This window comes from Martes martes (assembly GCF_963455335.1).
Source record: "Martes martes genome assembly, chromosome: 1".
Lineage (NCBI taxonomy): Eukaryota > Metazoa > Chordata > Mammalia > Carnivora > Mustelidae > Martes > Martes martes.
In genome coordinates, this window is record NC_137888.1 from 40,985,214 (window position 1) to 41,000,434 (window position 15,221).

At 35.3% G+C, this 15,221-nt stretch overlaps 1 protein-coding gene across 2 annotated transcripts in view; it reads left to right on the forward strand.

Moving 5' to 3' along the window:
- EPHA3 (EPH receptor A3) overlaps positions 1-15,221 on the forward strand; it is a gene marked incomplete at both ends in the record, with an annotated part of 354,839 nt that overhangs the window by 217,070 nt on the left and 122,548 nt on the right. For both annotated transcript variants that reach the window (XM_080797891.1, XM_080797892.1), the window contains 2 exons: positions 13,450-13,605; positions 14,292-14,627. In XM_080797891.1, the coding sequence (XP_080654017.1) occupies positions 13,450-13,605; positions 14,292-14,627 (492 nt within the window). The remainder of the gene's footprint in view (positions 1-13,449; positions 13,606-14,291; positions 14,628-15,221) is intronic.

Here is a 15,221-nt window from a genome sequence, read left to right on the forward strand (position 1 = left end):
AGTATAATGTTGCTGATACATACATTTTGTGAAAGCATGATTATATCTTCAGTATTTATACGTAAGTCTCTTAACTATATTGCTTGACAAGATGTGTCAATTATCAACTGAGTTGAGCATACTTTGGAAGGAAGGATTACAGGTAGTGGGAAGTTTCATGTGGATTGTGCAGTGTGAAGACAGTCAGAATGGGTGCTGGACTGTGTTCTCGGGTTATTTCAGCTATTACTGAACATGAATGGAATTTTGTGTAGTCACAAAAATGTATTCTGTGTTTTAGGTATAGCTTCCTACTATATATCATCAAATATGTTGAAAGTATTATGAAACCAAGAGTTCCTCAGAAGGAAAAGGATATGGATCCAGCTGTTATAAGTTATGTGCAGGCATTTTAGATATATGTTTTCCAGTCCTAATTAATAAAAAATTGACTGGTTTCTAAATCTGTTGTTGCTTAGTCGGGCCTCCTATACAATTGGAGTGACAAAGACAGATCAGCAGGTGTGTAAAGGTCTGGCTTGGCATTTTTTCTGAAGTGCCTCAAATCTACTTCAATGTCTTGGGAAAAGTGCTATTTTTTCCACTCCTGTTGGTATCCTGAGCAGTTACGCTTCAATATACACTTTGAAGAACTCCAAATACAGTATTATATTTTAGTGAAAATCACCTATCCAGTTGTATGATAAGATTGAATATTTTACTTCCCTAGGCTTCTTGAGAGTTCTAAATGTCCAGGAGACTAAAGCAATAAAGTAGAATTGCATTTGCCCTTTTAGGTTTTGATTGGAACCTATTTAAAGGTATGCCTTTCCCCCCCTCTACACAATAAGGTTCCTTGTTTCAGCTGATAGCATAGAGAAAGTAGAAAATGTGTTCTCTGGTGAGCTGGCACACTCCTCTGCAAAGACATCCAGCTCGCAGATACTTTCTCATAGTCTGCCAACAGTGAAGCATTCCCTCATCACAGTGACGAGAATTTTCCTCTGGTGGAGGAAAATTCTCCTGGCTAGATGGAGACCTGAGATATTGTAGAAGAAAACTATCCATGGTTACTCCAACAAAATGAGGGATGCAATTTCTCTACGTGCCCAGTAAGATCTGCTTACTATCTTTACAGTTACACCATATACATTTTTTGCATTAATTTTAGGGTAGTAGATTCACTGTCAATCTGCATTTGTGATCACTTTAAATTTTACAGAACAAGAAGGCAGTCAATACAAACCACATAAATATCTGTGTCTAGGAAATCTCCAGACTTAGATTTCACCTCTGGTTACAACACTTAATAGAGGGATAAGCAGCCAATGCACTTAATATCATTAAGCCTCAATCATCTCTTCAAGGAAAAGTAGATAATACCTGTGCCACATGATCATTGTAAGTACAGAAGTGAAGTACAAGTGCAGTACTAGACATGGAGGAGATTTGGAAGTAATGGTATTTATTATATTACATGGAGGTGAGAACTGTTTTCTTCAAGTGGTTAAATATGGGAAAGGTGCTGCAAACAGGTAATGCAATCTACCTGGGTTTTTCTTTTTTTTTTCTCAATTTTTTCATTAAATTCGAGTCAGTTAACATACTGTGTAATATTAGTTTCAGGTGTAGAGTTTAATGGTTCATCTCTTATATATAACACTGCCTGGGTTTTCAAAGTCTGCTGGAATAAAATGTGACTTAATGTCCCATCCCCTGAACAATCAGTCCTTCACTTCTCTAGCCTCAAGTGCAAGAACTAAGCCCCTAAATTAGTAGGATAGAAGAAGTTAAGCTAAATGAATTTCTAAAGTAGACCAACAAAATTCTAAATAATAATTTCAGAGAGTGGGTGGAATATATAACGACCTCTGTCTTGAAGGAAACTTGCAAAATCTACTCAGTGGCTCTGTCTTAGAAACTTGCAAAATCTACTCAGTGGTTTTAAATAGGAACACATACACACCTCTTTCTCCATCCTTCCTTCCCTCTCCCCTTTTCTTTCTCTCTCTGGCTCCCACCACCCCCTTCCCTTCAAGGGTGACAACACTAAGCATAGGTGACCAAATCTGAAATTATGTAAAATAACCAAATAGAGTGGACAAAAATGGCAGATGTCCTCTTTTGTTCTTCATCCTTATGTTCCAAATTTCTAATGTGTCCCAGTTTTTGTACTAGAAAAATGGTATATGTTTGCCAACTATAAGCAATGCAGTTTAATATTTCTTCTGTCATATTTTCTCATCTTTCTAACATACCTTCACCCTTTAATTCTTTCTTCCTCTTAGATGAATTTAACTTAATTTAATCTTATCCTTTTTATTCAATGATCTGTCTCCCAAGTCAAATGTAAAGTTGTGAATAATAAAGTCTAACTATGCAGGAACAAAAACGATTGCCTCTACATTTAGAAATTAACCTCTTTAAGGAATTCGAACCTGGTCTTTTTACTTTTCTTCTTTTAAAAAATATTTATTTATTTATTAGAGAGAGAGAACTTGAACAGGGGAAGGGGCAGAGGGAGAGAAAGAATCCTATATAGGCTCCACACCCAGAGCCCAATTTGCTCTCACCACGCTGAGATCATGACCTGAATCAAAATCAAGAGTCAAACACTTAATGGACTCAGCCACCCAGGTGCCCCACTCCTTTTTATTTTAATAACACCATTAAATACTATGATCTATTGCTGTGTCTTCTGCCCATGAGATTCTTTTCTATATTTTGAGAAATTTATTTCTACCTTAATTAAGGAGAGATATTTTGTATTTTTGACATATATATTAGAATAGACATATGCATATGAAACCTCATAGTGACATTTTTTTCTTTGAAAACTTCATATTCTTATGCAAGGAGAAAAATAATTATTTCTTGACTAGGATGGAAATAATTTTATGTAAAATTAAAATATATAGACATGCCATTCGATACAGTTATGAACATCTATGTCTTCCCTAACAGTTTCAAAATAGATGATTGGTTGAAATTTTTATGAAACACTTATTTGACTAATGGTTTTGTTGATCCCATGGGCATCTATTTATGGACTTCTATTTGCTTTTTATGTTTCCTTTGTAAAGTTCATTCTTACCCATTTAGAGAATGAAATTTCAGCATATGTTGAGTAGAAATTCCCTTCTTATCTTGGGATAAAGATTTACCATAAACATAAATATAGGTGAGAAAAGAGATTACAGTAATTCATTTTTTCTGTTATCTTACAAATGTTAGCCATGACGGTATTCAAAGCCAATACTGGATACTTCTAAATTACACCCTTCTTGTTGGTAATATTTTGTGATCATAAAATGAATACTTAACGTATAAATGACACATTATAGGTTTCTTTTATTTTTTCTTTTTTTAAGATTTTACTTATTTATTTGACAGACAGAACACAAGTAGGCAGAGAGGCAGGCAGAGGGAGAGGAAGAAACAGGCTCCCTGCTGAGCCCAGAGCCCGATGTGGAGCTTGATACCAGGACCCTGAGATCATGATCTGAGCTGAAGGCAGCCGCTTAACCTACTGAGCCACTCAGGTGCCCCTATAGGTTTCTTTTAAATGCATCACTTTTTGACCACAATGTTATCAGTCATTTTAATAAATTTCACAAGATAAAAATGGGATAGAAAGCTGATATGATCATAAGATGTGCTAAAATAAAAATTTGAAAGTTACAGAGGTGTTTCTTCAGGATAAAAATAGACATTATTTTAAAATAAACTTATCTAGAAAGTAAAGCAAATCTAAAGGACTTCTGATAAAATATAATGATGTCACCATTTTTCAAATTCTAAGTGGTGATCTTCTCTTTTGGAGAGTGGATAATTAACTGTGTAACTAAGATAGCAAATATTTTTGCACTGTCTCTTGCAACATCCATAGAATCCTTTTTTGTGTTTTTCCTCTGAGTCTTCTACCTCTTATAGGTTTTCTTTAAAATCCCGGTTTTTTAAAAGTGTGCTATTTTCTGTTTAAATGTTCCCAAGTGAGGTATAGTTACTTGAGATCAGAAGTGTGAAATTCACATTAGTGGAGCTATTGACATTCACAGTCAACGATAATTTTCCTCCATGTTGGATTTTTTAAACAGAGGAGAGGAAAAAGAAAATACCTAGAGCAGTATAATAGAAACAAGAACTAGTAAAAACCATAGTGAAAATGTGTGCGAGGGGATGTGTGTGTGTGTGTAGTAAAGTAAGAGTAATTTCAATGTGTAAATCTAAACCACACATAGTATGCATAGTTAGTTTCTTACTTTCATGACATGTACCTAAAGCTCAAATTACACCATACAAACACACACACACACACACACACACACACACACACACACAGAGTGTTCATTGATTGAAGTGTTGTGATATTTTCGTGTGTATGTGGTACAGTCTTTTCGCTTCTAAAACCCCTTTAGTTTTTGTTTGTCATTAGATCAGTGATCACATTAATAAGAAAATTAAAAACAGGGTTACATATTTAATACTTTATCCCATAAAAATGGCATGAGCATCTTTCTATGTGAGATGTCAACTCCATCAGTTGAATGTATGAATATATCAAATTTATTTGTGAAAGTGTATGAATATGGGATAATTTAACCACCTTTCTAATTTGAGATATTCTTTGTAATTTGTCAATATCATAAATATATCTTTGCATATATAAATACACACAGGACCTAATTGTTTTTTGTGCATTTACATGCAATAGATCCTTTGGAGATCACATCTAAGGTTTTCATGATTTGTGTCTCCAACTCCTACTCTGGGTGATTACAAATCTATTATGGAACTTCTATTCTAAAATTAGTTTATAAACTAATTTATATACTAAATAAGTATTGGACTGGTGATCTCCCCATGCTCTAGTTACAGTTCCAGTACAGCCTGGAAAATGCTCATTTGTAGTAATTCTTAAACACAGAAGTGATTCACCTTTTCCAAAACCCCTTCCTAGGAATAGTTTTCTTAGACATTCCAGTGCTATTCTTGTCTACAGAAGACTTCTAGCACTATTCTGAAAGTCTTTTCGGGGCTCTCTCTCGGTATGCCTTGAGTATAGATTTGGGCCCTTTGCATTTTACATTCACCATAATAAAAACCCATAAAAATGACTTTCTCTTTCATAATCCTCCCTCCTTTTCCTCTCTTTTAGTATTTACCTATTTGTTATGTACATAGTATTCCTGTGAATTTGTAAACTTAGTTAATGGGTCTCATCTCTGGGCATTGATAATTAAGAACAGAAAAGCTCAAATAAGTGCTACTCTGAGGATCCACAGTTCTCCCCTGAAAGTGGAAGACAACGGAAAAGCTGGCCAAATGCAACAATCTGTGGGATGGGGGCTGTTTTAGTATTCTCTTTGTGGCCAGTGTGCATTGGACATATTTCAGGTCTACTGGCACCTGTCTTGCTAAATCTGATGGAACAACAACAAACACAATAAAGTCTTGTTACTAAGCTATCTTTGAGCCACACCAGATTGTGATTGATTCTGTTGCGTTTAATGGTGTGGTGGCATTTTGCCTTAGGCCTTTTTTATTGAACAGTGGAAGGAACAGAAGAAGGAAACACTTGATCACTTTGTAAATGCTGCACATTGCAGGCAGGGTTTAATGACTGAACGTAGCCACTTCCAGTGTATTGAAATCCTTCGGCCTTGCCTCAAAGCATTGTACCTCTATTCAAATGGCAAAGAATAGAGTTCCTGTAAGATTGTGGAGTGCAGCTCATTTTGGGAATAAACAGTTGCTTTGACCTTGTACTGGCAAATAGACCCTGTCAGGTCTGGAATTGCAAGGCCAGGAAATCATCTGTTTAGTCAGTGCTGGTTCTGGTCATTAGTTTGTGTTTATGGCTGGGAATTGATAATATAGCCCTGTGTCCATGGAGCTAAAGTCTGAATACTAAAAGGGACCTATTTACCAACAGCTTTATTTTTTAATTTAAAGTTAATTCAAATTGAAATGAGCCTTTTAACCCTTAATTAGGACCATGTTTTCTCTTAAAAGTCAACCACATTAGTCAACTGGAGACAAAATTCACTTTGCGATTGAAAGGCTGTCTACTTTCTTTCAACAGTAGCCACTATGGTTTACTAAGTGCATTTGTTTTCCTTTCATTATGGTAACTTTACCCATTCTCTGTATCAGCGTAGCTCAAACCCATCAATTATGACTTGGAGGAAAGTATGCTATGTGCTTTGGGAATAAGGCCAAGATTCTATCTTGAAGTCTTTTTATAATTACTATTCATTGTATACACAGTGCTCATAATACTCTCTATTTCATACTTTTTCTTTGTTATTTTCCAAAGCTGATAGCTGCATTTTTTAACCCACCTATTGACCTGTAGTATTTAGTTCCTGTTTTATTGTTACCTCTTCATAAATATGGAATCAGCAGATTCCCAAAATATTTTTCATTCATTCACTACAAATTGGTATTATTTTGGCTTCCTTCTATTATTTTATTCACATTTTTTAGTGTTCTCAATAGCAAATTAACATTTGGCAAGGACTTTATCATTTTTGTACTACTGTGGCCCAACTTGGGTTCTTCAATAAGTTTTGGGGTTTGCTCAATAAGTGAGCAAGCATATTCTCACTAACTCAGTGCTTAGAATAGAGGAACTAAAATCTAGATTAGTAAGGAAAAGACAAAAACTCATGGCAGACTAGAAGTCTGCCTCTAATAGACAGAAGAAGAGAAATGTATTTTCTTTTAAACTTTATTTTCAATCTTATGCCTATTTCCCTTGTCATTAAAAAAAGAAATTGGGGTGCCTGGGTGGTTCAGTGGCTTAAGCCTCTGCCTTTAGCTCAGGTCATGATCTCAGGGTCCTGGGATTGAGCCCTGCATCAGGCTCTCTGCTCAGCAGGGAGTCTGCTTCCCTCTCTCTTTGCCTGCCTCTCTGTCTACTTGTGATCTCTGTCTGTCAAATAAATAAATAAATAAAATTTAAAAAAAAAGAGGAAAAAATTTTTCTTACGTTTTACAAAATTAAAGAGAATATCAGTATTTTAATTTTTGTCCATTCCCTTAAGATTTTCACAATTTTAAACATCCTACTCCATCTGAACTATACATAAAATCAAATATGGTTTTATTGTGTTATTTGTTAAGATGAAACTATGAAATAGGGAATTGTTTGTTTGGTGGTCAATTTATTTTTCAACCCACCTAATCATGAAATCAACATGTCCTTTGAATACATACCACTTTGATACAGAAAAACACTGAAAAGAGTAAAAATCTGTCATTTCTTTTTCAAGAATATTTCTTTTAAGTCAGAAGAGAACCTCCTTTCTTTGTCTTGTTGCTCTATGTGATTTTGTGATTTCAGTGGCAAATTTTAATCCTTAAAGCAGTGAGGAAAGTGAAGTACTTCAATCTACTTTTTGCAACCTAGAAAGTTCTAGGAATCCTACAAATCTTGGTACACAAAGTATTAACCTTTTAAAGTGTTAATGTGAAGAGCTTTTAGAGATAAGTTAGTCAATGCCCATCACTTGACAAATGAAAAAATAGAAGTGTAGGGACTAAAATTGGGTCAAGTTACTCATTCACTTCAAAATGTATCTCATCAAGTGCTAGGTGCTGAACAATGTGCTAGACACTCTGCATACAAAATGAATAGGAAGTAAGTCCTATCTCTATATTGCTCAGGGTCTAACCTGAGAACATACTGTAATTACTATAAATGGAACTTGAGGAGACTTACTGATAGAAAAGGAAATCACTATCCCAAGGACATCATTAAAATTTAAATACTCTTGGCCAGTGCCTTTGGGATAATACCCATTTACCAGAAAAGACTAGATCCTAACCTGCATTTTCTCCTTCCTAGTCCTGTAAGATGCTGAAAACAACTTGAAGTCTTGGGATTAAAAGAAGAGAAATGAAAGAATTTCTTGACAAAAATGACATTAAAATGTCATATTGAAAATGATCTTAGCACTCACATTTTCAAGCGAGGAGATCCATTTCTAAAATAACCATGCCATATAGATTTGATCTTTTTAAAGCTAGATTGCAGCTTTTATCACTGTAAGACTGGACACAGTAAAGTGTCTAGGTCATTTTGGAGATTAATACATATTTGTCTGAGGAAAATGAATTAAAAAAATACAAATATTGTATAAACAACTCTCATTACTTAGTAAATCTATGCTGATATCTAGTAGAGTTTGAGGGAGTGACACCTCTGACTTTCAATGATTATTAATTTAGACTCATGGCTCACCTTACTTAGATTCATCAACACAAAATCAAAGATGAGAGCTCCTGCCACATTTAACTACTTCAAAAATCTTCATTAAAGCAGGGGAATAAAACATTTCTGGGACCACAAAAACTAGGGTGGTAATTTGCCTCCACTCAAATGGTATGAAACTCTGTAGTTACTCTTTGGTTTTACTACCCTGGGATTGAAATCTGTGAGTAATTTAACCAGTGTTTGAGAATAACATATATACCAGGTTACCTGAAGAAATCTGTAAATCAGAATTCTGTCATTCTGCCAGCGGTTTTGTATATGTGTGTATCCACCTTAGCTGAATACTGCTTTAGTAGCTCCCTGAACCAGGGAAAGCCTTAACTGTTTAGCAGGGTTTTTTTTGTTTGTTTGTTTGTTTGTTTGTCTGTTTTTTAAATTTTAAAACTTAAAACTGGCTAACCATTTTGTCCACTCTTTTTTACTTGATGTTCTGTTGTAAGTTGACTAAGATTTCCCTTGAGTAATGAAAGGAAGGAAAACATTACTCTGTACTCTTTTATCTGATTTTTTTTTATGCTAAACATTCTCAGTGCCTGAAATACTACTTGAATGAAAGAAATATGCTGATTGTTTTATCATTAGTTTTTCATTCAAAGAGAAAGGAGGTGCTATCAAATTACAATCATTGCTTTTATTACTATAAGCAAGATACTAAAACACAGGTATTTATGCCCCTTAGAGGTAAAGGTTCAAATTCTTCCAGGAGGAATTTTTTGAAAGATGAAGAAAGTATAATAGGTATATAGGTATTTAAGCACAAATTTATTGACTGCAAGGAAGAGAGAGAAGAGAGGTTATTTATTGATGGGAAAAATTTGAAAGTAAGTATGCTATATAAAGAATTTCTCCTTATGAATTTAAGGAGTGTTTCCTACCAGTATAATTGTATTAATAAATATAAATTATTCAGTCATATTGTCACATTTGTTGGACAATTTTAGTAGAAAATTTAAAGACCCTGTTTGTAGCTAGAAAAGAAACAAACAAACAAAAAACCTCCCACATACTGTGAGTTATGCTATTCCTGAATTTAACAGCTCTGCCCTTCCAACAAAACACTTGCCCATCTCCCCATATCAATTGTAGACATCAAATAGAAAATACTAGAGAATTATGAGAAAACATTACCATTTGTGAAATAGTTTCTTATTAAGAGTAGATGATGAAAGACTTGCATTTGTTTAATTAAATAAGTTTTAAATGACTGTTCTTCAATGTCATAACAGCTTAGAATTAGTAGGAAAATAATTCATGGTTCTAGAGAGTTATTTGTTTTCAGTAGGTGGTTTATATAAAATTAACAGCGGGAAAATATCTTTTTTCGGATTATACCATTGAACTCTTCATTATCTTGGGGCATGCTACTTTTTCTGTTTGTACTTCAATTGTCCATTTTGTAAAATGAGTAGATTAATATCTGCCCCAATGATTTCTATACGATTGTTGTGAGATTCAATTGAGATGGTACCTATGAAAGTTTTTCAGAAAGAGTAAAGAAGTCTACATAATTTAGGGGGTTGCTATCAAATCTATTATTGGACTCTGTATGGTTGCAATTTCATGAATATTAACAAATTGGAGAAGTAGAGCTGATCACCTGACTACCACCCGAAGAGTCAGAGTAGGGGCTGTCCCAGTTGTGTGTCACCTGTAGTCCGGGACTTCTGGGTCCTCAGACGGACTATACACAGACTGGCCAAAGTGATTTATTAGGATCTTTTTAGCTCTGTTAGCCTGTAATTCTACTTAGTACCTCTCAACTGCATTCTCTGCTTGTCTCCCATCCTTTAGAAATACTTTCCGCTGTAGGGATGAAGAATTTGCCCATGATGACTTAAACAAATAGGGGGTTATTTTTCTGACATTATAAGAAATCCTGAGAGAGGTGCTAGCTGAATCAGGTGCAGGTTACACATCTAATTTTCTTGGCCTTTAACTTATTGTCACTTATTGGCACTTTAACTTATTGTAAACCATTATGCACAGAATCAATGCTGGAATAATGTAGGTAGAGTGGCTTCTGTTATATTTGGACCATCTCCTTAGGGGGGAAAAAAAAAGATATTTCAAAGACTTTCATCAGATTTCTGTTTGCATCTTTTTGCTATCACTTGGGCCATCCATAACTATTTGCAATCATATCTGTGTAAAGAAATACTCAGCAGACTGTGATTCTGAACAAAATCAAAATTCTATCAGCAAGCTGAAAGCAGGGTTAGGTGTTTACTATGCGACCAACAGTAACCATCATGTTCCTCTACTTAACAGTTTTTCTTTTCCTGTTCATATTTGTGTATTTAATTATGCCACTTAGAGGGCAGCTTTTACTATATTTTCCAATCTTTCTCAAATGAGATTCGTTCTGTGTAGTTCCTTCCAACAGCTCAGTCAAAATGGAATGCTTGCTCCTTGTGGCCTATGTTAAATGTCTGTTGCCTGCTTTTTATTGCAAGGCCCTTTTAAGATAGACAGAATTAGGGGCATTTGTATCTTCAAGGCTAACAGAAAGCCTGAACAAGACTAAATAAATGATTGCCAAGGATTTATTAAACTGAATGTGCATGTGTCTACCTACCTTTTACTAGTATTGTATCTAAGGTTATCGATCATATTTAGAGAAAATCAAGTTACTAGTTTGAATCACATTCTTAACTTCTAGGTTGATTTACTCTAGCTACTTTGAAGTTATTATTAGAAGTCCTGTGTTGTAGCTAAGAAGCAATTATATGACTGTCTTGTCTTTTCCTTAAATATCCCAGAGTATAGCCATTTATAATATTAACAAAAAGTGATTGAGTGTTTAGTGAATACCTTTATGCTAAATGTTGTAAAAGCCGTAAAAACCTCCAATAAAAACATACAGATAAACTTACCAGCAATCAAAAAACAAAGTAGACGCCAACACTGCAACTCTGTCTTTTAAAGACTCAGTATCCTCCTCTTGCAAATTTAAAGGCGCTCAATGAGCTAAACTGAAACCAGAAGTTAAGTGTTTATACTTTACATCACTTTCCCCTGAGGCAATATGACATAAGATATGAGTGGTGGTTTCTAACCTGTGCTCAAGAACAATGTTCAAAAGTTTATAATCCTAATCCGCGTTTGGTTAGGGCAATAGAATTTATCTGTGTGGCTCTCAATGTGGCACCAAAATTTGTTTGATTTAGATAATCCGAATGCAGCCATTCTTGATAGAAACTAGAAAACAGCAAGACTAGATTAATGAATGCTGTCATCTTTAGTTATTGTAATCATGGGTCTTAACAGTAGATTTCCCTTGGCAGTGTATTTTTTAAGAAACATTCAATAGGAAGACCCACTGTTATGGATATAATGTGTTACCTTTCAAAATGCATTTAATGATTATGAAAGTTAACATTTGTCCACACAGGTTTACTTGCATGCAAATAATCTGTTATTCACAATATGAAGTTGATATAGGAAAATTCCGAGATTCAATGATAAAGGCAATCTATAGGGTATATTCTGTATGTGAGTGTTTAAGTCATCAAATCTCAACGTAGCATTGACATTGAGTTTTAGAGATTTAAGAAATCATTAACTTCCAAAGATAATCTGGAGGAAATTTAAAAAATTTAGAGCCTGAATTGAATCCTCAAAACAATGTCAAGAGACTTCTTGCAAGATTTTCACAGTGATTTCAGTTCCCAATTTAATTCTGGTATTGGATCACATGAAACTTTACAGAATTTTGAATTTAATATACAGATTAAGCAAAACTAATATAGTAGAGGCATATTTCTGTTAAAGCAGTAAATATATGAAGAATGTAAAATGGGCAGCTGAAATCAATACTTCATCACGAGTTAATTGGACTTAAAGAAATGTCATTCAGAGATGTCTAGAAAAAAAGATGACACACTTACTTATAAAGCTTTACTCTGGGCGCCTGGGTGGCTCAGTTGGTTAAACCACTGCCTTTGGCTCTGGTCATGATCCCGGAGTTCCACATCGGGCTCTCAGCTGTGCGGGGAGTCTGCTTCTCCCTCTGACCTTTCCCCCTCTCATGCTCTCTTTTACTCTCTCTCCCTCTCTGTCAAATAAATAAATAAAATCTTTTAAAAAAATTAATCAAAAAAAAAAAAAAGCTTTAATTTTGGAGAACCTGGGTAGCTCGGTTGGTTAAGCAGCCCACTCTTCAGCTCAGGTCATGATCTTGGTGTCTCTCTCTAAAATAAATAAATATATTCTTTAAAGATTTTATTTATTTGAGAGAGAGAGAACAGGAGCACGAGGAGGGGCAAAAGGGGAGGAGCAGAGGGGGAAGAGGACTACCGATGAGCAGAGTAGGGAGCCCTTCTTGGCTCCATTCCAGGACCCCAGGATCATGACTTGAACCAAAGACAGATGCTTAACCAACTGAGCCACCCAGGTGCCCCTAAAATAAATAAATCTTAAAAAACAAAACAAAACAAAACCAACTTTAATCTAGTAACAATTCACAAGTAGATCAGTTTAAATAGAAATTATACCTCCCATGTATTTGAGATATAGACAAGGAACTATACTGAAATAGAAATTACACCTCACTATGTTTTTGAGATTCAAACAAGGAAATACATTAAAATCTCAGTTTAAGCCATTGCTATAGAAGTTAAGGAACAACACTGTCAAGGCAGGGGGAAAAAAAAAAAAAAAAACAGCTCCTGGGAATCACGCATCAAGAATCTTAAAATAACGAAGCCACGATTTCTTCCTTCAGTTGCTTACAATTTGTGGAGATGGAGTTGTACACACAGAAACCCATAAAAACCGAGCGAGTCTGTAGTGCAGGGCTAACTGCAGTACAGAGAGTGTACACATTGCATCATGTTTTAAAAGGGAATGGCTACATGATGACATGGCTTTGCTGTATTTTCTCCACAAATAGTTCAATGCCAAGGAAAGCTGTGAAAACATGAGCTGGAAATTTCCTCACACTCTGGTGCCAAAATAATCTAAATCTTCGGGGTTTTTTTCCCCTTAACATTTGGTGTAAATTCAAATGTATATGTGGAGAAATGACACTGGGCCACATTATTTGCTTCTGTAAGTTGGGTGGGGTGGGATGGGGTGGATTTTTATTCATAAGGAATGCATACCCTAACATTCTGAAATCTGTTTTACATATTTTCAAAAATACATTTTCAAAATTATCTCAGAATTTTAAAGAGCCGTTTTGTTTGTAGCTTGCCGACCAGGTTTCTACAAGGCTGCGGATGGTAATATGAAATGTGCCAAGTGCCCACCCCACAGTTCTACTCACGAAGATGGTTCAGTGAACTGCAGGTGTGAGAATAATTACTTCCGAGCAGACAAAGACCCTCCATCCATGGCTTGTACCCGTGAGTAGTTTTGCTGCAACCCATGCCTCCATGTTTGTTTTATTTTATTTTTAATTCTTGTTATTGCACTTTTTTTTTTTTTAAGCATTTGGCCCATTTCCTTCCGTTATCCATGTGCAAGTTGAAAGCTTTCTCTGCTTCACTCTCCATGCTTGGCTCACCACAAAGGCAACATTTATCACGCAAAATGAATTAGTTTTTAAAGCGCTTCCTGCAACAGGACCCCCAGAAAGAAGGAGAATTTTCTTTATCTTGGTTTAGATCTTGTATTACCTTTGACAGAATAGGGGAGGTTATAATCATGGGATTTGTGTTTTTACATTTCTATTCCCTCTTGTTATGTGTTGGTCATAGGTCATAGGGAAAAAGGACTAAGATTTATAAAACTAATAGTAAAGTTTTCATAACTATTCACGAGGGCATTGAATTTAGTAGTAAATTCCCTTGTTGGACTATGTGAATGCATCTTCAACTTGAATCAAAACTCCCCCGTTCATGGCTTAGGGAGGACAGTGCTCTTGAATCCATGTGTCTATAATCTCATGGATCCTCTAAGGACGAATTAAAAGTATATAATAGAGACAAGATGGTTATTTACCTCGTTCAGTTCCATTGTAAATTATCTATTTCCCTTGTAGTAGAAAACAGAAGTGAGGCTCATTAATCTTTGTTGAACTACTTTGCAGGACCTCCATCTGCACCAAGAAATGTTATCTCTAATATAAACGAGACCTCGGTCATCCTGGACTGGAGTTGGCCCCTGGACACAGGAGGCCGGAAAGATGTTACCTTCAACATCATATGTAAAAAATGTGGGTGGAATATAAAACAGTGTGAGCCATGCAGCCCAAATGTCCGCTTCCTCCCTCGACAGTTTGGACTCACCAACACCACAGTGACAGTGACAGACCTCCTGGCACATACTAACTACACCTTTGAGATTGATGCCATTAACGGGGTGTCAGAGCTGAGCTCGCCACCAAGACAGGTCGCTGCAGTCAGCATCACGACCAACCAGGCTGGTGAGTACATGCTGGAGGCTTCCTACTCCTGCCGTCTCCGAGCCAAGTAATGGTTTTGACAGAGGGAGTGGAAAAAAGGGTGAGAAAACAATTTTTTAGAAAGACCCCCAGAATTTTCTTTTCTGTCATGTTTAGACAGTTATGCTACATTGAATAACTCAATTTAATTCCTTAAGTTGGAATAATCATATTTTTTAGATAATTTTAAACTGGTTTAATCCATTGCTTTTCAATAGGGGATCTTTAAATAATTGGAACACTGGAGATAGTACTTGTGGGCCTCCTTGACACATTTTGATATTCCAAAGAACTTAACAGACATTGAAACGTAGCTTGCAAAAGATTATGCAGAATACTTAAAACTAGAAATACCTTTATCTGTGTTATAATTATATCATATTTTTATATCATTATTCAGCTATTTTATGCTCCTCAGTAGCTCTGAGTGTTATTTGCTGAGATTATTCTCTGATTAATAAAAAAAGAAAATAAATCCATTTTATTTGATAGATATAATTTGTACTTAAAATTCAAAGGAACTTGTGGAGAAGCATAGTGAAAAGAGGTGTTGGTGAAGAACAGTTGAAATCACTG